This window comes from Molothrus aeneus, chromosome 17 (genome assembly GCF_037042795.1).
Source record: "Molothrus aeneus isolate 106 chromosome 17, BPBGC_Maene_1.0, whole genome shotgun sequence".
NCBI classification, from domain to species: Eukaryota; Metazoa; Chordata; class Aves; order Passeriformes; family Icteridae; genus Molothrus; species Molothrus aeneus.
In genome coordinates, this window is record NC_089662.1 from 7,901,357 (window position 1) to 7,923,813 (window position 22,457).

The 22,457-nt window shown below is 49.3% G+C and overlaps 1 protein-coding gene across 1 annotated transcript; it reads right to left on the bottom strand.

The window, feature by feature from the left end:
* Positions 1 to 5,934: 5,934 nt before the first annotated feature.
* On the bottom strand, positions 5,935 to 21,594 carry TM9SF4 (transmembrane 9 superfamily member 4). The gene is made up of 18 exons (XM_066561495.1): positions 21,505 to 21,594; positions 16,444 to 16,557; positions 14,894 to 14,993; positions 14,361 to 14,529; positions 14,142 to 14,271; positions 13,667 to 13,790; positions 12,733 to 12,851; positions 12,509 to 12,620; positions 12,021 to 12,091; positions 11,451 to 11,583; positions 10,868 to 10,949; positions 10,702 to 10,777; positions 10,281 to 10,364; positions 9,927 to 10,102; positions 9,536 to 9,599; positions 8,885 to 9,004; positions 8,287 to 8,376; positions 5,935 to 7,961 (listed from the first exon to the last, which is right to left on the bottom strand). Exons 1-18 carry the CDS (start codon positions 21,592 to 21,594, stop codon positions 7,812 to 7,814), a joined length of 2,004 nt encoding a protein of 667 aa, XP_066417592.1. The 3' UTR covers positions 5,935 to 7,811.
* Positions 21,595 to 22,457: the final 863 nt, after the last annotated feature.

The following is a 22,457-nucleotide window of genomic DNA, read 5'->3' on the forward strand; positions in this document are numbered from 1 at the left end:
TTCCTCCCGTGCCACAGATCTGGTATAATACGAGTGGCTGATCCCTTCCCCGGGATCTTCTTCCTGTACCTCGGTGCCTTCTCGATTCTTTCTCTTCTCTTTTCTTTTTCCCCCTTCCTGCTCTTCAGTCTCCTCTCCTATCTCTATTACACAATCCACCCGATTCTCGTTCTGCGTCTGTTGCCTCCTTTGTATCTGCCGGCTCTTATCCTGTCCCGGGCTGCTGTCCCTCTCATCTTCTACTCCGCTTACACTTCTCTTATCCTCTATCTGAATTACTATGTTCAGTCTCTGTGAGTTGCTCCCTGCCTCGCTCTCGCATGTCTCATTACTGTTCTCTTCACCGTATCTCAATTTGGGGACATCACCTCCCGATGAGTTGCTTTCGTCCCCAGTCTTTGGTGTGCTGGTTTCCATTTTACGAGCACCTCCATTCCTGGGTGTGCTACCGTCCCCATACAAGCTTAGTTCGGGGGGGCTACGCGTCTCCCCTCGGCTCTCTGCTCCCGGCGGACTGCCTTCCTCTCTCTCAATCTCTAATCTAGGTGGGCTTCCAGCATCTCTGTAGTTTCCCGACCCCTGCGGACTATCCAATCCCTGTGGGCTGCCTTCTCCCCTGTTATCTTCCGACCTTAACGGGCTAGCCTTCCCCCAACTCTTGTCTAACTTATCAGGGCTGCACTCAAACTTAGATTTCCACCATCGTTCCAGTTCTTTTAATGGGGTCGGATCCTCTCGTTCCTCTCCTGGTTTGGGGAGGGGCCCTGGATGGTATTCCCACAGGCTTATTTCACTCTCTCTTCCACTGTCCCTCCTTGTTAGCTTAAGACATCGCTGCCCAATGCTACATGCATCGCAGCAACGTTCTTTAGGTTTTGAGCCTTTCTTATCCTTTTCCAGGGCTAGTACCAGAGGGTCTTGTGGGGCTGCATTAATTCTACACTCTTTTTGCCACTCAGGTTTATTCTTCAGGGTGAAGAACATGTCTGCATACATCACCTCATCCCATTTATTGAGCCGGCGGAGGAAGAGCATTAGTTGTAAAATGGTATTATAATTAATTGTCCCCTCTGGTGGCCATTTCTCACCATCATCCAATTTATACAACGGCCACCACTGCGTGCAGTATTTAAGGAGTGTCTTTTTACTTTCTCACCATCATCCAATTTATACAACGGCCACCACTGCGTGCAGTATTTAAGGAGTGTCTTTTTACTTATATTTCCTTCTGGAATCCCCCCTAAGTCTTTCCAATGCTTCAGAATACATCCTAAGGGGGTTTTCATATTTATATCTTTGCTCGGTTGACTCCCCATTGCTATTTTCTGGGTCGGTGTTTCTTATCTCACCAAGTAAATCTCCTTCCCACAAGCACTATATACCAGTTTATCTTAGCACCTCATTCATACAATATCCAAGCGCTTCGTCCTTTTCTGACCTGGCCTCTCGCGAGGGACAGGAACTGCAGAGCCGGACTCCCACTCGCTTCGCAGCCGGGCTGCGTCTCAGACACACTCTCTCATACACGGTGCCAATTCATTCAAACTGTCCTACCTTTCCGTTCTATCAGAATACACTGCTTTACTGCAAGATGTCGCCGGCAGACCGTAAGATACCGATATTGGTCGGCTCCAGGCCGTCACACACTTGCAAAACTGTAAATCAATAGTACGGTTTTGCCGATAATATCACAACAAATTTCAGACAACATAAAAACCACTAAACTCGTCCCTTTGCAAAAATCTTACAGTCAATACATCAAAGCATACAACAGGGTTAAACAAAGGTATAAAACGTATACACTCCTTCCAAGTTCCTCCAAGGGAGTGGAGAAAATTGGACCGAGTCCCGGAATTTAGTTCAGTTCAGATAAAAACAAAAACTGACCACTCTTTTTAACCCTTAAATCACAGTTTCAAACAAACCAACAAGATCAATACAAGAAGAACAAGTGCATCAGAGTCTTGCCTCTTTTTTTCTTACTCTCCTTATTATTTTTCTTTTTTTTTTTTTCCTCTTTTTTTTTTTTTTTTTTTCCTTTTTTTTTTTTCCTTTTTTCTTCCAATTACCAAAAGGTACCCACCAAAAGCATCAATTACTGGTTAGCAAAGACACCAATTACCAAAAGGTACCCACCAAAGGCATCAATTACTGGTTAGCAAAGACACCAATTACCAAAAGGTACCCACCAAAGGCATCAATTACTGGTTAGCAAAGACACCAATTACCAAAAGGTACCCACCAAAGGCATCAATTACTGGTTAGCAAAGACACCAATTACCAAAAGGTACCCACCAAAGGCATCAATTACTGGTTAGCAAAGACACCAATTACCAAAAGGTACCCACCAAAGGCATCAATTACTGGTTAGCAAAGACACCAATTACCAAAAGGTACCCACCAAAGGCATCAATTACTGGTTAGCAAAGACACCAATTACCAAAAGGTACCCACCAAAGGCATCAATTACTGGTTAGCAAAGACACCAATTACCAAAAGGTACCCACCAAAGGCATCAATTACTGGTTAGCAAAGACACCAATTACCAAAAGGTACCCACCAAAGGCATCAATTACTGGTTAGCAAAGACACCAATTACCAAAAGGTACCCACCAAAGGCATCAATTACTGGTTAGCAAAGACACCAATTACCAAAAGGTACCCAAAAATACCAATTAGGGATTCTTTACCAGAGCGTCCTCTGGTTTACCCTCCGGTGGTCACGTCTGACCCCGTGTTCCCATAAAGCGCTTTATCCTAAAACCAATGAACAATGATAAAAAATACCTCTTTAATTTGGAGCAGGAGAAGCAGGAGATGCAGGGAACCCTTCGTCCACCAAAGAGCGCTTGGTCCGAGGGGGAGTCTCTTCTGACAAAAAGTCGTCAGGGGCGCCCAGAGGGTCCCAGCCCCGGACCCAGCGAGGGGACTCCTCAGATCCTGGATCCCCTGCTTCGTCCCATCTGGGTCGCCAGAAATGATGCCGATTTTTGCCCCAAAAGGCGAGAAATTACTGCTTAAGAGACTCAGTCAAATAAGCAGGAGGTATTTTATTACGACGTCGGAGAAATCCTAAAATGGGATTTCTAAATCTTTACAGCAAAAGCGTACCTTTTTATACAGTTTTGGGTTTGGGATTACATCATATTCATGCATATACATATGGGGAGTGGTGTAGGCGGAGCGTGGGCGGGGACTTCTCTTTTGAGGATCTTCTCAGGGGTCGTTCCGGTCGGCCTTCATCAGCTTCGAGGAGTCTTCCTCTTTAAACTTTTGAACCTCTCCCCAAATTTGGTCAATTCCCGGTGTAGTTGGCTTAGTCTCCAGGCCTTGGCAAGGGTCTCAGGGTCAATTTGACATGTTGGCCCTAAACGTGCTTTACCCAGCAGTTCTTAACTTATCACTGTCTGTCCTTATCTCTTCCCTGTCATTGTGTTCCATACCTTACTCAATTTATTGCTCTATGTGATTTCCTAACATTGAATATTTCCCATAACTGCTTTATATTCTATGCTTTAACCCATCATCTCTTGAAAGTAACTGTTTTAGGGGCTTCAGCACTGAGTGGACTGGGGACAGCTCCAGGGCCTGCAGGGACAGCCTCCAACACCTGGGACAGGCCAGGCTGGCTGAGTGTCCAGGTGAACAGGCCAGGGACCTGCCTGCAGCCCTTCTCCCTCTGTAGTCAGTGTCTTACAAGAAGGTAACACAAGCTTGGCTCACAGCCCTCAGAACCCACTTTAGGGTGCCATGCCAGGTGCATGCTACAGCACATCCCAGAACTTCTGCTAGAAGCCTTTCTGGAGTTTGAGATCTCCTCACCCTTCTGAGTGCCTCAACCCTGATGCTTTGTGGAGCTTTCCCACTTTAGTGATTCCTGGTATCTAGGAGCAATTTTTAGAAAGATTGTTTTGTAACATTTGAACCAGTGTTTTCCTTGAATGAGGATATTGAAGAACACAGAGCTGTCAGCTGATGTACTCTTGAGACCCGGGGTGACTACAAGAAGGACAAAGAAGAACCTGTGGAACCCCTGGGAGCAGCCAAGCACCAAAACTGCTGCTGGAAGAAAAGCTACTGAGTGGCCTCTGCAGCCACAAGTCATGCCAAGAACCCTCTCCCAGCACAAGCTCTGCCATCTCCCACAGGAGCCTATACACATCCCGTTGGAAGGTGAAGGGTTTGGGATCAGCCATGGGAAGGAAAAGCCACAGCGTCCCTCCCTTCCCACTGTCCCTTCTTGTGCTGGTTCTGGACAGGCCCCGTGCCTGACCTCCCTCCCTGCAGCTACAGCTGCCAAAGCCAGAAACTTCCCATTGTTACAGCTCAACTGGTTTTCTAAAAACAAACTTTCTAGCACTTTCACACAGAGTGAATAACCTCTTTTAAAGGAGTGTTTTGGGGGCTGTAAACAAGGTTTTTAAATTGTAATTAAGTGCCATTAGGAGTTCATCACTAAAATTAGCTCTTGCAAAATGAAGTTCAAATTGAAAGCATCTTTTATAATGAAGTTGTTTATTAAAAGCATTTGGATCTAGCCCAGGTGTCTTCATGGAGGGGAGTTTGGGTTTTGGTTGGATTAAGACAGGATAGAATCATAAGGCAGGTCAAAGACACAGTTGCCTACATGAAGCCACAGAGGTTTTTAAATTTCTGCCAAGCAAAGAATTAGACCCACAAGAAAAAAAACCCAGCCCCCCACTGGGGAGGCAGCCACAGCAGACACCATTATCCCCTGTCAAGGAGAATAATGTTTGTTAGACAGAAAGTTCTGGTCGCTTGGTTTCACTAAAATTTCCAGCCCATGTGGCAGCATTTAGACAAGTTCAGCCCATTCCCCCTCCCAAATAACCCCAACACGCTCTGCTCCCCACAGGCAGGAGAACCAGGACCTCAGCTTAAGCTACAACTGGCTGCAGGCACCAGCAGCATTTGAAGACGAAACAGGGCAAAGCACACAAGGCCCTCTTGGGATTCTCCTGCAGAACATGGATAAAAAGCTGACAGCCATGATCAGTGTTAGATGCTTGTCTAAGAATGATCTAGTTTTCAGTTCTAGTTTTCATTCCTAATTCAGCCACCATTAAAACATGACCTTTCCTCAGCAGCTTTCCCCTGGCACTGGGGACTGTGACAGAACATGAATACACTCATCTGCCAAAAATGAGAAATAACTTCAGCATGGATTGTCCTGGTGCTAGAGCTGAAGCTTCCTTTGCCTTTTTAAAGGGAGAAGGGATTATTCTGATGATTTCTGAGTTTTGATTCAATTATTTGCCAGCTCTGGTCTCACTCACAGACACTCAGCAGCCCCTGACACTGGATTCTGTAACCTGGGGAAATCACATCCATTGCTCTGCTGGGCAAACCATCTCAGGAAAAGGGAATTCACTTTGCCTCCCTCAGCCAGCACTCCAGCAGGAGCTCATTGATCTCCTGCCACACACCCCCCCAGCAGAAACACACAAGCTCTGGGAAGCCAATGGAGCTGAAGCCAACACTGAAGGCTCAGCTTCTGCAGCAGCAGCACTCCTCAAACTCCCTCGTGAGCTGTCCTCTCCCCTCTGCTGCTCTGAAGCACTGCCCAGCACTGCCATCCAACAGTTCTGCCACTCTGCCCCTCGGTGCCACACGTCAAACAACGTGTCCCACACCAGACACGAGTTGCTCAAGCGATCTTACCCAGCAGCACAGCAGCAGCAGATCCAAATACCACAACTGGTGGCATGATCACAATACATGGCAGCATTCAGGGCATGCCACACTGGGAGAAACTTTAGTTTACCAGGAGAAAAATATTACAAAGAAAGCCAGAGTATTCCAAGCTCTGCTTCTGGCTGAAGCTGCACATCACAGACCACACAGGTGTCGAACAGGCCAAGCGTTACAAAAAAATTCTCCAGAAGTGGCTTAGGAGAACCCAAGAGAGCAGGATGACAGGACAATGGCAGATTTATTTACAATAGGACACAAAGAATACATACATTAATTAAAAATTACAAAGAATACAGAGAAAACACTTCAGGGAAGGGAGAGAAATCAATGCTGGCTGAGCCTCTCCACTGGGGCAGGGGCAGAAGAAAAAAAGGAAAAAAAAAAAATCAACGAAAATCTCAGAGAGGGACCTCAAATCAGAACTGACACAGGATTCCACAGCACAGTTGGCTCACACATCCCCTCCTCCATTTTTCCATCCATGATTCCTGGCTGATTAGACTTTGGCATGACGGGCAGGGCCGATGGAAAGGGACACAGGCCCTTGCATGGACCTGGTGGAAACTTATGGCAATTGGGGTTCAAAAAGGCCCCAAAGGCCTCCCTGGGAGCAAGGAGGGCTTTGGACAGTTTTGGGTTGGAATGATGTGACCTGTGACAGCTGGTCATTGGAAGACCTTACTCCAAGAAGAAAAATTTTCACAGATGTCACTAAAAAAACCCCTCTCCTCTGTAGTCCTGGCTGAATCCAGTGAGTCTGGGGATGGAGGGAGCCTTCACTGCAACATGGAAACTTTTTACTGATAAACATCACTGAAGTGACCAAAACAAAAGGAAACAAACCACAACCCAACTTTAACCTCTTTTAAAAAGAGCTTCCCATGGTCTGATTCAGGCATCAAGCCATGGGAAAAGAAGAGCCCATGTCAGCTATCCAGGAGAGCTGGGACTGTTTTTTGTGGAAAAGAACAAAATACAGCTATGGGGTGTACACTTTTCCTGTTCCCTGGAGGTAGAGAATTTCAGAGGAGGAGCAGAGAGCAGCAAGGGCAGTCAGAGCATAGGGCCAGTGAGAGAGCCCCACTCCCAGCCATGGGACAGCTCATGGGGCCACCTGCCTGTGCCAGCCCCTCCAGCATGGCCTGCACTGCCCTTGGGCAGCTCGGGCCCAACACTGCCTCAGATCACTTGGCACTAACACCACGGCACCACAGCCATCCCCTGCAGGCTCTTCAGGATCCCAGTGGCATTCCCAGGAAGGAGCCTGCCCTGATTCCTCACTCATCCAGAGCAGAGCTATTGACAGAACAAACTCTGGTAGTTACCTCACGCATCCTTCCAGTCCTGTATTCCAGCACAACCACGTCACTTCCACCAGGACCTTTTGTCCTGCCTTCTGCAGGAGAGGCAATCCCACCCTCCCACACGGCCTGTGCTGTCCGAGGCTGGAGGGAGCAGTGATGCTGAAGGTTGCTCAAGCTATCTCAGGGTGAAATTGCACTTCCCAGGCTCGGAATGGCACCTCCAGCAAATTGTAAACGAGCCAAAGCCGGGACTTCGGCGATCGGAGCGCGCCGGGCTCCCGCTGGGTGAGCCTTGAGGCTCCACTTGTTCTGTCAGTCAAGCTCCCTCTTCTGTGCAGACACGAAGGCAGGAGAAAAACCCAGTCTGATACTTGTCTGAAGAATCTCCCTGAATCCTAGAGCACCCCAGGGGCTGGAAGAAAACGTTTTCACAAGCGTTTCCACTGCTGTCTCAAATCCGTTCATCATCAACATAAAAAAAGGATGGATTAGCAAAAAGGGGGTTTACTTATACAGAGGGATATTTCTCTGCTAAAAAACTCCCTCAAATATGGAACAGGATAATAAAGTTAAAATGTAAGGTATCTACAGACCCCTTTTCCCCGCAGAAGTAGCCCAGAATTCATGTACACTGTGCCAAAGTTACATTCCAAATTGAGGAGTTAATTATTTCTCTTGTGACTCTCCCACTGGATTTTTGTTTCCTTAAAAAGAGCTGGGAGAAGATGTCCCTGTCCCTCCCGGGAGGACACGTGTTCAGAGGTGTCTGATTCCTGCTGGGGGATTCCAGCTTCAGTCGATTTTCACGGCGGCGTAGATCTTCCTCACAAACATGTAGGCTGCGTAGAAGCCAATGGTGCCCGTCAGGAGCCAGAAGGACAGGACCATGAGGGCAGTGTAGCCAAAGTACAGTAAGGAGGGAATGAACTCAACAATATCCAGCTGAAAGAGAACAGGATGAAAAAAGTCAGCGAAATAACGCACACAGATGACAAACCAACCAGTGCCCTCTGCAAGGAGAGCTCTGGCAAAGGGAGGAAAACTTTCATTTTAGTCCAGCTGAAGGGAGATCCTCTTTGAGGTGGGGTCAGGGAATGCTGCTCTGCGCAAGTCCTGGGGCACCTACATCCTCCTCTCCTGTCTGGAAGGGCTGTGAGCACTGCCTTGGGCTGGCATGGGCAGGCTGGGACTCAGCAGGCCCACTGTTTCCTTTCCCAAATACCACAGTCACCCCCAAAAACGTGGCACTTTCAGCCAGGAGGAATACCTTGTTCACAAAGTAGAAGACAGCATAGATCAGCACGTAGAAGGCAGATCCTCCAGACACCAGGAAGGTCCTCCACCACCAGCGGTAATCCTGACAGGATAAAGAGCCTCATTATCCCCCCAGGACTTTCTTCTCCCCAGGCACTGCCTCAGGGAAGCTCTGACCATTCTGGGACAGGGAGAACACCACCATCTTCAAAGGAAATCCACAATTTGGGTCTGAGGAACTTTTTGTGTCACAAAAGTGTTTCCAAACCAAGAGATGTGATGCTGACAGTGAGGCTCAAATCACCTGCTGCCCAAGGACGTGGCTCACCTTTGGTCCTGCATTTTGTTTTGTATGTGGGGGGAATGGAACAGTTTGGGAACAGCTCAAAACACCCTGTGCCCAGCAAAATTCCTGGTATGAAAGCACAGTTCCCAGCCTAACAGATAACCAAGGAGCTTTAATTCCCTTTAGAGTGCACAGACATTGGGAACAATCACACCTGTGAAGCTGGGCCACACTGATCTTTGCTGAGCAGCAGCAATAATGTGATCTGTGCTTTTCCAGGAGCAAGTACCCTCTGCTACCCAAATTACAAACATGGAAATCTCACCTCAGCACAGAGCTGGAAATACACCATGACAATGCTGATCTGGGAGCAGGATACCACCAGAATTATAAACACCAGGAAGAGGAAGCCGAAAAGGTAATAGAACTGGTTCTCCCAGATTGCCTGAAATAAACACACAGCAGGAATTGATTTCCATGTTACTGTGATCAATCACTGAACATGGGACTAACTTCTGGCAGCCAGCCAGGGGAAAATGAGGAGCCCCCTCAGCCTCACCAAGTGAAAAGACAGATCTAATGCATTTCACAATGTCACTTCAGAGGATTCAGGTTGCAAGAAGGGGCACAAGGACCTCTGAGATAGCTTATTCATTCCCCTTTATCTCCCAAGCAATGGAACAGCAAGTTCTTCCCCATCCATACAAGGTGAAAAATGGGTAGCAGCAGAACAGTGACTGTCTCAAGACCAGGACCCCTCCCTGATGTAATGTTACAGTAAATTTTGTCTTCACCACAAAACCACCAGGAGAATCCCGTAGCTCTCCCTGGAAACTACTGAATGCCCTGGAAGAAACCAGCTCCCCCCTTCAGAGAACACAGGAATAGGAGACTGCTCCACTGGAAGGCCCATCCCTTTCAAAAGCTTTGGCATGAGAAGAATCCCATTGAGGAGGAAAGTGGGTTAAATGCTTACACTGAAAATGAAGAACAGTTCAATGAACATGGCTCCAAAAGGCAGAATACCAGCCATGAGGATCCTACAGAGCAGAAACAAAAACCATAAGCAGCACAATATAACTGTCTGGACATTAAAAATCCTTGTAACCAAACAGAACAGTCAAAGTAAAGACTCTACGTTTCCAGATTACTAAATTTCACAGGCAATGGCACAGCTGCTCCCACTGTTGAGCACATACCATGGCTACAAGTACCCTTCATACCACATCCAAATTATTGATGTGGTCTCAAGAAACCCAATCTGCCATCTGTCCATGTCCAGAGAGCAGCAGGTGACACTCAGCAACCCAAGGGGACCAAGGGGAGGGGGCTTAACTCACCGTATTTCCCAGACACTGATCACTCACCCCACAAATTTGTTCATATACCACCTCTGCTCCGGGATCTGCCTGGGAATCTGATTTGTCCGTACAGGATTGTCATAGGGCTGCTTGCGAAATCCAAAGTAGTAACCCAGGTAGACCAAGGGCAAGGAGATCCCAAACCACATGCAGAGCAAGGCCACCATGGTAGGGAAAGGCACCTGGAATCACACCAAGAGCCACAGAAGTGAGGCTGACAGCTCTCCTGCCCTGGGGACTGATGTCATTGGCGAAGCCAACTTGTCACCCACTTGGAAAGGTCTGGGAAGCCAAGTGGGTCCCTATGAGCCCAGTGACCCTGTCCCACCCAGCAGGCCCCAGGCTGAGGGTGGCACCTACCGCACCAGAGGAGTGTTTCCCCCAGATGAAGCAGTTGAGGACAAAGCAGATGCCAAAGACAACGCCCGGGTACAGCGTCGCTGTCTGCAAGAGGAACCACAGGGTAAGAGAAAGCACCTGATTCATCAGCCAGATGTTCCTATGGAATGAGTCTATGCCTGAGACAAGGCACATGTGGAGAAGTGTCCTTTTTGATACAGGACAAGGACACAGAGCTGGGCTGTGGGGAGGATCTTGGACAATCCTCTTTGCTCTAGTACATGCTCTGGTGGTGCCTTTTCTGTACAGCTACAAGGATTCAACCCACAGCAAATGTGCAGCACAGCCAGACTGTGTCCAGCTACCACAAACGTGTGGAGCTTATCCACAGATTTTGCCATCAGCAAACCTGGATAAACAGCACAGAATATCCAAGACTCACACAAAAGGCTCCCTTCTTCCATCGATGGCCTTTCAGAGTCCGGTATAAGCGGCCAGCAAAGAATCCACCAAAAACCCTGGACAGAAACAAGCCAAGTCAATGACAATGAGCTGCTGTAGCTGGGGGGAGGCAGGACAGCACAGGGGGAAGCTGTGGAGGCACCTACCCCATGAACATGAAGAGGAAGCAGGCAGTTGTCATCAGCGCGCCCCGGCTCGAAGGCGACAGCATCCCCAGCATAGCAACAACTGCAGAGGGAAACAGGACAAGGAACAGCAGCTCTGAGGGACATGTGCTGCAGCAGCTCAAGGACAGGGGCCTGTCCCATCTGCAGCCCACAGCTGCCTGCAATCCCTGCACAGCCTGATTTCCTTCACAGCATAATGTATCCACAGCCTCCAGCACCGGCCCGAGAGGAAGGCACAGCTTTGATCTCAGCTACAGACCATGCTTCAGCCTCAGCTTCCCCAGGGATGGGAGCAGGTGCAGCTCAGCAGGCAAGGCACACCTGTGCAAAAGTCCCCCAGCCCACTATCAGCCAGGGATCCCAGTCTGGCAAAGGAAATAAAATCACACAAAGCTGCCTTCAGCTGGGCAATGTCATCCAGCAGTTCAGTATCTGCCCAGGCTGATGGCAACAGGAAGCAGCTTCGTGGGCCTCACTCCAGCTAAGGTGAGCACAGGGTGAAGTCAAACATCCTCGAGCATCATTCGTGTTACAGCCGCCCCGTGCAACATGTGTCACTTACAGATGACAATCAGGATCATACAGAAGAGCTGAATTCCAGAACCCAGGAGAGAGCTGAGGATCATAGGATACTGTGGAGGCCTGAAGACATCTCCATGCACAAGTTTCCAACCAGATTCCTCCATAGTATCTTCCTATAGCAACAACAGAAAAAGGAGGTTATTTAGATGTGATACACTAGTGGAAATTAAGGTCCTACCACAGCTAGTCTAAGAGGTTAACTTTCCTGGATCCAGTTTCTCTATGAATTTTACCACTCTAGCCAAGAAACTTCTTTCCTCCTGGGCTAAAAACAGCTGAGACCTGAATTGTCAGTGCCAGGACACACATTTACAGAGCTTTTACATTTACATTTGCAGTCACTCCTTAGGTCTGAAGATATCCTAACTAGTATGTGATTGTTCAGGCAGAAAAAGGTGTGTGACAGCACAACACAACTGCCCATCCTATGGCCAGGGCTCAAAGGAAAACAGGGGCAAGGGAAGAGACAATACAGCCAAGTCTGCACACTGAATCCTTCCTGGCCTGTGCTTCCCTCCCTCTAATCCCAGCCCAAGGAACAAACACATACAATGTCATCTTCTTTGTTGTAGTTGGCAATGTCCTTCCGCAGAGTCCGGATGATGATCATGCTGAGAATCCCTGAAAACAAGCACAGAGTTCAGCTCAGAGGCTCCCACATGGCTGTGCTGCTCTCATGCTGTGCAACTACATGGCTCCCACCAACACTCTGCTCTGGCTGGGAGAGAAGGTCTTGAGTCATCAGCAAAGAAAGAAACAAAACCCCAAGGAGCAGGGAAGGCAATATTCCAGCAGAAATGGGGCATTGTGGCTTTCTTGTGGGTTTTTTTACTCCCTCAATGACCCCAGTATGAGGAAGGCTGGTAACTGCCTGACCCCACAGGACACTGTTTGAACTGGGAGGCTTTAAATGGCTCCTGCCCCTTCTGACCAGGTTCAGATGTGGCCACATGCTCCTTGAGCCACCTGCAGCTAAGGCTTAAAGAAAATTCCCTGCAGATAATGGTAAAGCCTTCCCCTCCCCACACATCCACTCACCTGACAGGAAAAAGACAACCACAACCGAGTTAATGATAGAAAACCAGTGGATCTGCACGTCACTCATGGTCAGGTACGTGTCCCAGCGGGAAGCCCACTTAATGTCACTTTCCTGAAAGAACAGGAGAGTTCTTCTCACACCAGCACATTCCCAATGTCTTCCACAACTCCAGTGACAGACACTTGGAGCATCACTGCCAGCCAGCCCCCTAGTACTGCCTCACCTCCCAGTGCACAGAGTAGGTGAAGAGCAACTGGTTCTCTTTAGTAGGATCTATTTCCTGAGGGGCAGAGCCCGTGGCTTCAGGCAGGGTGCACATGCTCTTCTCATCAGCCTTCAAGTCTGTAAAGGAAAGCAGAGCACACAGTGAGCCCTTCCCTCAGGCACCACCTCTCCCACTGAGCATCACCCTGAGGGCATTGGGTTGCAGTAATTCCAGGTGGGGAAGCACTCGCTCCTTGCTCACCTGCTCTGCAGTTTGCAAAACTACTCTCCTGACCAGCAGTGGAGCACCATTAACAAGCTTTCAGGAAAGCTATGCACAGGGCTCTCCTTAACTGGAAGGATAAAAGCCAGAGGTTCTGAAGCCAAGGATCTAGACCATGAAAAAATCCTCTATTCCATATGATATGGTGAGAAACAAGACCTCTGTAGCAGTGCCTGCCCTGTCAGAGGGAGCTGCATGGGGTGATCCACACCATGAGCAACTGCCCTTCTAGACACCCTTTTCCATTGGGCTCACTGAGGTAGGAGTGCTTTCCCCTAACCATTATTTTTAATTTTCAATTCCCCAGAACAGTTCCAAACATCCTGTGTGTCCCTGAACCAGCACAGAGTGTCCCAGTCAGGGAGATCTGTGCTACAGCAAGAGCTAGAATGCCAGACATGCCTCATACCAGATGACACAGTGCAAAAAAAATCCAACCCCAAAACCTCAAACTCAGATTTTTTTACAGGAATTGATTTTCCATGGATTGCAGCTCATGGATACATCTCTATTGTTGGAACTTCCTTAATAACAAAGTGGTTTATTATTCTTGTAATTTAGACTCATTTCTGTGCCCTGTGAAGCAACAATTGGCACTATGATACATCACTGGCTTTTTGTCCATACAGGAGATTGTTCCCCTTTGCTGCCCTCCTCAAGGGTCTCTTACCTTCCAGTTTAATGCTTTGGGGAATCACCTCAAAGCGCACCACCCTGTAGGTGTGCTCCTGGCTCTCTTCCACATCCTCTCTGTGGTAGTAAAGGATGAAGGAGAGGTGGTTGTGCAGGTAGAACTGAAACAGTGACATAAAAGAAAACATCAGCACCCTATGGAGGAAGAGGCAAAGCTGAGAAGCAACAACTGCAGAAAACAGCTTCAGTGAGGGAAAACTCAGTCTTGGGGGCACAGTGCCTTTGCTCTGCTGAGGGGAAGCCACTGCATGAGCCTGTCCAAAGTTGCATAGTGAATAAAAGCAAGGACTCCTAGCTTTCCCACCTTCCCACCCACCCTCTTCTGCCCTCTCTCATGTTTTCACTATTAATAAAACCTTTTGGTTGCATTCCCAATTCTGATACTCTGGCAGACCTCTGACAGACACCCAGATCTCCTCCAGGCACCCTCACACAGCACCTCAGTTCTCTACCTTGTTACCGTCCATAAAGCCAAGCCTATATCCATGCTCGAACTGCACATCCTTCTCCTTCTTCTTCTCCTCTTCCTCACGATTGGAATAAAACTCCAGCCGTGTTGCCACAGGGAGGTTATCAGCAATGCTGAAAAGATCAAATTTGAACAGATTTCAGATCAAATTTGTTCACAGCACTGAATCCCCCCGACACAAACCCATGCCTCAGTGACTCACAGGTGGACGTAGTAATCCTCCCTGATGCGCTCGGCGATGAGCTTGCTCTGCTCCACTGTCAGAGTCACTGGCTTGTTGGGAAAGTTGCACAGAACTTCACATTTCTTCTCCACATTCATGGAAACCTGGAAAGGTGTATTTACAATTCGGTCCCCTCGAAGAACCTCACCTGGAAAAGAGGAAAACACAGGCAGAGTTGGAGACTGACAGGCTTCCTGCTGCTGATCCTGCTGCCAGGCACTGTGCAGCTGCAGGGACCACAGCAAGGCTCCTTTGCTAGCCCAGGTGCAACGATGAGATTGCAAATTAGTACAGCTACTTTGGTGGAAGTATCAAGCCCTGCTTATGAAGCAGGTTACACCCTCTCCATCAGGACAGGCACCTCCTCTGTCCAACACATGGACACTGCTGTTTGCAGACAGCCATCATGCAGTGAATCAGAGGAAGCACCTTCTCTCAGCTCAGCAGAAGGGACATTTGCAATTGCTTTTACCCCTGTAAACACCCCCCTCCACTGTCTGACAGGTACACACCAAGATTCTCAGCCTTGTAGGTGATCTTGCTGGGCTGGCAGAAGGGCAGTGAGTAGTACTCGTAGGGCAGCTGGGTCCGGGAGCTCGTCAGCTTCACAGCCTGCAGGAAGAATGGAAGGATTATCCCCAGGAAAAACTCCAGATAATTTCCTGTCCTCTCAGCATCATCCAGAAGCTGATGCTTACTTCAAGACACCTTCCATAAAGCCCACTTCCAGAAGATACTACTACTACTATTAAAAATAGTAACAGAGACAGATGTTCCTGAGAGACTTCCAGTAGCAATTCATTCTCAGAGAAACACTCAAAGAACAAAACATGGTGATTTCACAAATTTATGTCTCAGTGGAGTCCTAAGAAACAACAAAGAGCTCAAAAGAGATTCAAGAATCACATTTCATACAAGATTTCCTCAAACAAAAATTCATATCCCACTGGACCTAGAGGTCTGGCCTCCTGTGCTAGGAAGAGTTCAGCAATTTTAATCTCTGCAAGGAAAGCCAAAGAGCCATCAGTCTGGGAAGACAAGGTGACCAACCACAAATATTCCTGGAGAGTTTCCACAAATCACAGGGTACAAGGGAAGTGCAGAGACATACTACAACAGCCAAGACCACAGTTGCTCTGAAAAACAGAAGTGTTTTGTAACACAGCCAAGCTTGTTTATTGGAAAAGTGCTGGCAAACACACTGACTTGCCTAAGCACTTGAGGAAGCATTTAGCTCCTGAAATCCCTTTGAGAACAGCTATTCCAAAACCCTCTTCTTCTGGGAAGCTTACTGTAGCCACAGGCAAGTCTCATTTGCTTAAAAATAGCCTATGTCTGGCAGTCTGTGGCCAAAGAGAAAACTGTGCCGTGCTTCACGTGAGAGCAGCCAACCTCAGCAGCCCCAAGGGTGCTAGATTTGCTGAGACAGAGGCCACAGCTTTAAAAAATAAATGAAATGGGCTATAAATCACTGATGTCTGAAAGCAAAGCCTGGCTTCCTTGTGGAAGGTGCAGCAGCTCTGTCATTGAGTACCAGCAATGCTGCACAGGAACAGCACTCAGCAAGGCTGGGATGAAAGATCTGCAAGGCTCAAGGACAAACACCTCCACCTGGGAAGAGCTTCTCATGAATTTCCCTGAAAGCACAACATGAGCAAACTGGGTACTGAGAAGGTCTGATTCAAACCTTATTCCACCATCCACCTTCCACCCAAAGGCACAATCTGCATAAGTACTTTTAGAGTCAGTATAATGCTGGAGAAATTAAATTCACTTCAAAGCCACAGTGAGAAAGGGACCCTTTTCCCAAACTGAGCAATATCTTGAGGACTTTGGTGCAACTGCTGAAGGAATTTGGTAGAAGAGATCAGGGGCAAGAACAGGAATCATAGTGGGACCTGAGTGTTGTGAACAGAGGACATATCTGAACACAAAATTTGAGCAACAGGATCCCCAAATTTAGCTTTGCAGCCCATCTTAGCTGCTATGGTATAAAAAAGAAAAACCCAAAAGACAAAAAACCCCCAAAGCAAACAGACTCACAGCACTGAGTTTATCCTACCTTTATTTCTACGGGGTCATTGCGGTGGAAGTTGATGGGAGCCACCCCAGGTACATAGAATGAGTCTGTGCTGTGCAACAACAACAGCAGACCCAGCACACATCTCAGCCTTTCCTGCAAAAAGGAGAAGGAACAGTAAAATACAACAGAAACACTGGAACAGCATTAGAGATGGGCACTGGAAATGTTCATCCCAGACATTAGAAAGGCTGTGCAGTCAGGTGATTAAACAGAAATTAAATTCACAAAAGCTGTTCTTAGCTTTGTTTTGTGACCCTCATCACGTCACTTTCCACTCAGCATGTCTCTGCCTCTTCATCTGCAATTAGGAAAACTTTGGCTTTGTTCAACCATAAGAAAAATGCCATTTTTATCTGCACCATGGGGCATCAAGCAGGCCATCACTTTACTTTTCTGCTCACCCCCACTGAGCTCCCTGTGCTAGAAAACTCCATGGATTAATAGAGAAGAGGGCTGTAGCCCTGGCTCTGGAGTGTGTCAGCTCTGCACAGCAGCAGCTACCCTGCAGCTGAGTACAGATGGCTGCTCACAGGCCACTACCTGCAGAAGAGCAGTCACTGTGGAGTCAGGTGTGACACCAGTAACTGCACCAAAGGACAGTCACATCACCACTCTGCTTTCCTCACCCCTCCAGGCCACAGCACAGCTCAGTAACATGGTAAATCACTTTTTCAGCTCTTTTTTAGGGAGCAGGGTGACAAGTCAGGCTGGAAGGTTCAATCAGCACTGTGGGGGTTCCAGGAGAACCCAGACCCTAACACAGGCACAGCAAACCCTTTATTTAACACACCTTGCTTGCTCCTCAGCCCCTCCCATTACCTCAGGTAACCCAGCTGAGCACGGGCAGGAAGGCTGTGAAATGAAAACCAAGCTTTAAAGAGTATTAGCCAGCAGCAGCTTGCCTGGATTAGGACATCAGCTCTGGTATAATCTCAGAGCACTACTGACTTCAGTCCCTTCTCCTGAATTCCCTGTGTGTATGGCACCGCTGGAAAACCAACAAAACCTGGTTTGGGACAACTCTTGAGCTAATGCTGCAGATGTAAGAAACCAAATCCCCACTGTCCCCGTGTGTCCTCAGCACTGTCAGTCTGTCTGACAGCACCAGAGGGAACACTCCACAGGCCAGGTATGACAAACAGCAGCTCTGCAATGGGGATCCTTCCTCAGGTTGGGGGAAAAAAAATAAAAAAATCTGTGTTTATTGCCCCCACACCCCTTCTTCTTCATCACCTTCCTCCTGTCTCATTTTAAGGCAAGGAAAGTACCTGGACCCCAGCCAGAGCATCCAGAATTAGCGGAATTGAACAGGATGAGAAAAAAAAAAGGCAGAAATATCAGGGGGTTGAAAGTCTAAAATTTAAGATGCAAATGCTAGGCACCTACAGAAAATATGAATACTGAATCATCAGATACATGTGGCCTACCAGTACCTGAAGGGATCCTACAAGAAAAATTGAGAGAGACTATAAACCATGGAGTACAGGACAAGGGGGAACAGCTTTAAACTGACAGAGTAGGGTTAGATTGTATATTAGGAAGAAATTCTTCCTTGTGAGGGTGGTGAGGCCCTGGCACAGACTGCCCAGAGAAGCTGTGGCTGCCCCATCCCTGGAAGTGTTCAAGACCAGGTTGGATAGAGTTTGGAGCAGCCTGGGATAGTGGAAGGTGTCCCTGCCCATGGAACAAGATGAGTTTTAAGGACCTTGCCAACCCAAGCCACGCTGTGATTGTGATCTTTTCTGCTTACAAAGGGGATTTTCAGATCTATTCTAAGCATAGCCAAATACACTTGGAGCAGGCATAAAGCCCCAGCTTGGAAACACTCTCGTTAAAAGTGCCTGACATTCAGTACTGATCTGCCTTCAGGCAACATGGGGCTTATTTTCTGTGCTTCACTAAATTTTGCCTTTCCAATCTTTAAAGGGAGTGCTAAGTGGCTCTCCACAGAGTAGGAAAATGTCTCCTGCACAGGGGAAGCAGTGGAAGGAATCTGCACTTTTGTCCCTCACTGCACTCCAGGAACCTGCAGCCCTTTTCTCATTTGTCACTGAAGTGACAGACCTACACAATGTTACTCCAAAACCAGAACCACACCAATGCCACCTGTGCCCCAGCAGGCTGGGAGGTGAAAAGACCAGGACAGAACTTTGGCAGGCACTCAGGAGACACATGAGCATGCAGAAGATGAAATTTTTGATGACAATTTTGGCAGAAATCAGGCTGTCTTTGCATACAGATGATGATGACTCAGGCAGCAACAGGAAAGACAAGAGGGTGACTCTGTAAAGCCTTGCCAGGAAAGAACAGTTGGTAGCAAGAAAGGGGAAAGCTGCTATGCAACAGGTGGGGAAAGCTTTGGGAATGAAATATGAAGGAAATGCCCAGTGCAGGCTCCTGAGCTGGCAGAGCACAGGGAAGCTGAAGCCAGGGGCCTTACTCATCAGGACCTTTGTTCTTGTACTGACAAATGTGCCTCATCTTCTCCAAACAAAGGCAGCAGCTTAGAAATGGCAACATGGACACCCCCCAAACCATCTGTGTGACTCATGGGCCTGGCCAGGTGATTGCCTCACACGGGGGATTCCTGCAAGATGAGTTCTCTCCTGGGCCAGGTCAGAACTTCCAGGAGAGAGCTCTGTTTTGGTTCAGTCACAGAGCCCTGGAAAGGCCCAGACTTCCAGCAAACAGGACACACAACTTCACAGCCTTTTCCATTTACATTTCAAAACCATGCAAAAAACCCCCTCCAATGACAATCTTGCATCTGAGGTGCCAGGAAATCGTGTCATGGTGCAACAAATATGCATAACCTCAGACTGAGAAAAACCCAGCTGCAAGCAGGCAAAAATAGTTCAGATTGCCTAAGCCTGATTATATTCCCATATGCAGACATGCAGGGACACCCTGTCTTAGGAGAATATGAGCTAAATAAAAGGAGTAACTGCAGGAGCACAATCACCCATTCCTGTCCCTCAGATCAAAAGTTCACACACAAACCCTCTCCAAGAAGGCCCTTCTGGATAATTATCACCAGTCTTGGGGTTTGCAGACAACCCCAGGTTTATCCCATTCAGAAAGACTTAAAACAGTGAATTCACAGAGGGCTCACAAACCACACTGCCAAAACAGAGGATTTGTTCTCTAAACCCCAGTCTGACCAAGCATAAAGAGGCCCTAAAATATCCAGTTATTACCACACTTGTCCCTCCCTAGGACTTGTGGTCCCTCCAGCTACCACTGCCAGAGTCTGACATTTATTTAAGGGAAAGGGGAAACAGCAGCTGTTCCCTGGGGCACTCTGCAACAGCTCCAGCTGCTCCAGAGGGTCCATGGCCTGGCCATGTGCACCCAGGACATCCCTGCCCAGGTTACTGTCAACAACTTGAAGAAACTCTCAAGCAGCAGCAATTTCAAGCAGCAGAATTGAGCCCAGTGCTGTACCAGGGCTGGTTTAGGTGTTAAGAGTTTCACAATCCACACAGGAATTGAAGAACAGAACACAGGATTTGTTCAAAGACATGAAAAGGAAGTAGGAAGTGACAGTGATGGATATCATGAATTGTCCCATCTCTTTTTGGCAGAGAAAGGCAGGAGGGACATCAAAGAGCCATAATCAAGAGCTGTTAACTTTCAAAGACAGCTTTGAAGAAAAACAGGGAAAACTACCTGTGCAGAGCCATTTGTCCAAATGGATTCACACAGCTCTCCCATTCCATTCTGCTTCCTGAAGCCCTTTTAAAAATGGTCACAGAAAGGGAGGAAAGCCACAACCCACTACTCTGTGAGAGCAAAAAAACCCAACAAGCTCTCTCACACATGTAACCTTCATTCTGCCCTCAGGCACATTAGCAGGACAGAACAGTGCTAATGGCACCCTGACCCTCATCCCCTTTTCCATGGGCTGCCTCCTGACACCTGTTTGGATAAGCACATCTTTATTACATCCCTGCCCTGCTCACCCTGCACTGGAGGAGCCACAAGAGCCCTTCAGAAGGAGACAAGTGCTGCATTCACATTGACTTCAGAGCTCCTTTGACACCAGGAGAGCTGCTGGCAGCCTCCTCTGCCCTTCACACAACAGAGAGCCACGAGGAAATTCCCAGTAGGACCATCCCCAGCTCTCAGAGCCAGCTGAGCACTCCCTCCCCCGTGCCTGGGGGAAAGCCAGCAGGGTATGAAGATGCTTAAAGCAAATGAAAGGAAAACCTTGGCTCTCCCAGTCTCTCCATGAGTCACCTCACAGCCCAGCCAGCAGCGACCTTTGTATCAGCACACATCCTTTATCCACACCGCTATTCCTGCAATGCATTGCCACAAAAATACCCTCTATGAAAGCAAGGAGGAAATCCGTTTGACTCCTACAAGACTTCAAGGCAGGTAACAAATGTCTCAACAGCTCGTTTTCTGCTCTGTGAGGTGGCACTGATGCCCACCAGGAACACCTTCGGGTTTCTGAGCATTCAAGGAATAATTCAATGGTAATAACAGGGATGCTGGGACGCGGGAAACCAAGCAGCTGCTCAAACCCGGACCCGACAACCGCCACCAAACATTTGTGAAACCACACAGAGCAACAGGCTCCGTGCTTGGCACCAGCTGCGGGCCCAGGCTGGCAGCTCGGAAGGGAAGGCAAAGGACGTGCCGGTGCTCCCTGCAACCCACACGGCTGCGAGCCCCCACCCGGCCCCTCCTGCCCCGACACGGCCTGGAACAGCACAAGGGAGCCAACTTTGCTGCCGAGGGAGCGCGGGGCAGGCGGGGCAGGCGGGACAGGAGCTCTCTGGGCTCCCCTGGGCCCCGAGCGGCGGCCCGAGCCCTGCCCTCCACAGGTGACACCGCCGGGAGACGCGGGGCAGCTGCAAGGCCCCGGGCGGGACCGGGGAGCCTCCTCCGCCAAGGGGCCGGGCCCGCATCCCTCCCAGCGCGGTGCAGATCCGGCCGCAGCCCCCGAAGCGAGCCCCGCGCCGGGAGCGCCGCCGGTCCGGGCCGGGCACAGCGGGCGGGACGCGGGACCGGGCCGGGCCCCGCCGCACTCACCATCGCCGCCGACGCCGCCATCTTGGATCCACGTGTCGGCGCTGACGTCACCGGAAGCGGCGCGCGGTTGGCTGCGGGGCCGATCGCCATGGCGACCGCGGCGGGCGGACAGGACAGCGCCGGGCGGCCGCGCTCCGCGCTACCGGGGCCGGGCCCAGCGCAGCCCCGGATCGGCACAGCCCTCCTGCCGGGCGAGTCGGGGCGGGGGTCTCCGCTCCGGTCCCCAGCGGGTCTCCGGCCCCGCGGAGCCGGCCGGGGAAGGGGCGGGCCGCACCGCCATCTTTGCTGAGGGCAGCGGGCTTTGCGCGGGGAGCGGGCGCGACGCTGCGGCCGCCATGTTTGGTGAGGGCGGCGGGGCCGGGACGTGCCCGGAGCGTTCCGAACCTCCCGGTTCCTCCCGGTCCTTGCGGTGCCACCCGGGCGGTCCGCGGCCCGGGGCCTGATCAGAGGGCGCTGCGGGTCTGCCCGGCTGCGGGCCCCGGCTTATCCGCGTCTTCCCCGCCCGGGCTGCGGAGCAGCAGGAAGGGCCAGGTGAGGAAAGGTTGATAAATATTTTATTGATTACAAAATAAAAGATCCCAAAGCAGAAGCGATGGCGTTTGCCTCTTGGTATCAAAAATGTTATCACAGGCACCAATCTCCCTCCAGTAAGAGGTACACGGCTGTCTTAAAAAAATACTGTTTACTCCTTTTCTCCAAATAACCTAATGAAGTACTAAAAATAAACAGTAACATAAAGTGAGTGTGCAGGGAGCACCCGGCCCTTGCTGACACTGCAAATGCCCCAGCAGACAACAAATGCTGCCTATAAGCTTTGCCATGGGGGAGAAGATTCCTTTTGCCATAGCTTTGGGCTCCAGAGGTTCCTCCCAAGGCAAGCGGAGGGGGATCCATGCAGGGATGGTCTGGAAAAGTCCTGTCTATGTCCATCTGGCCCTGTGGCACAGCCTCAG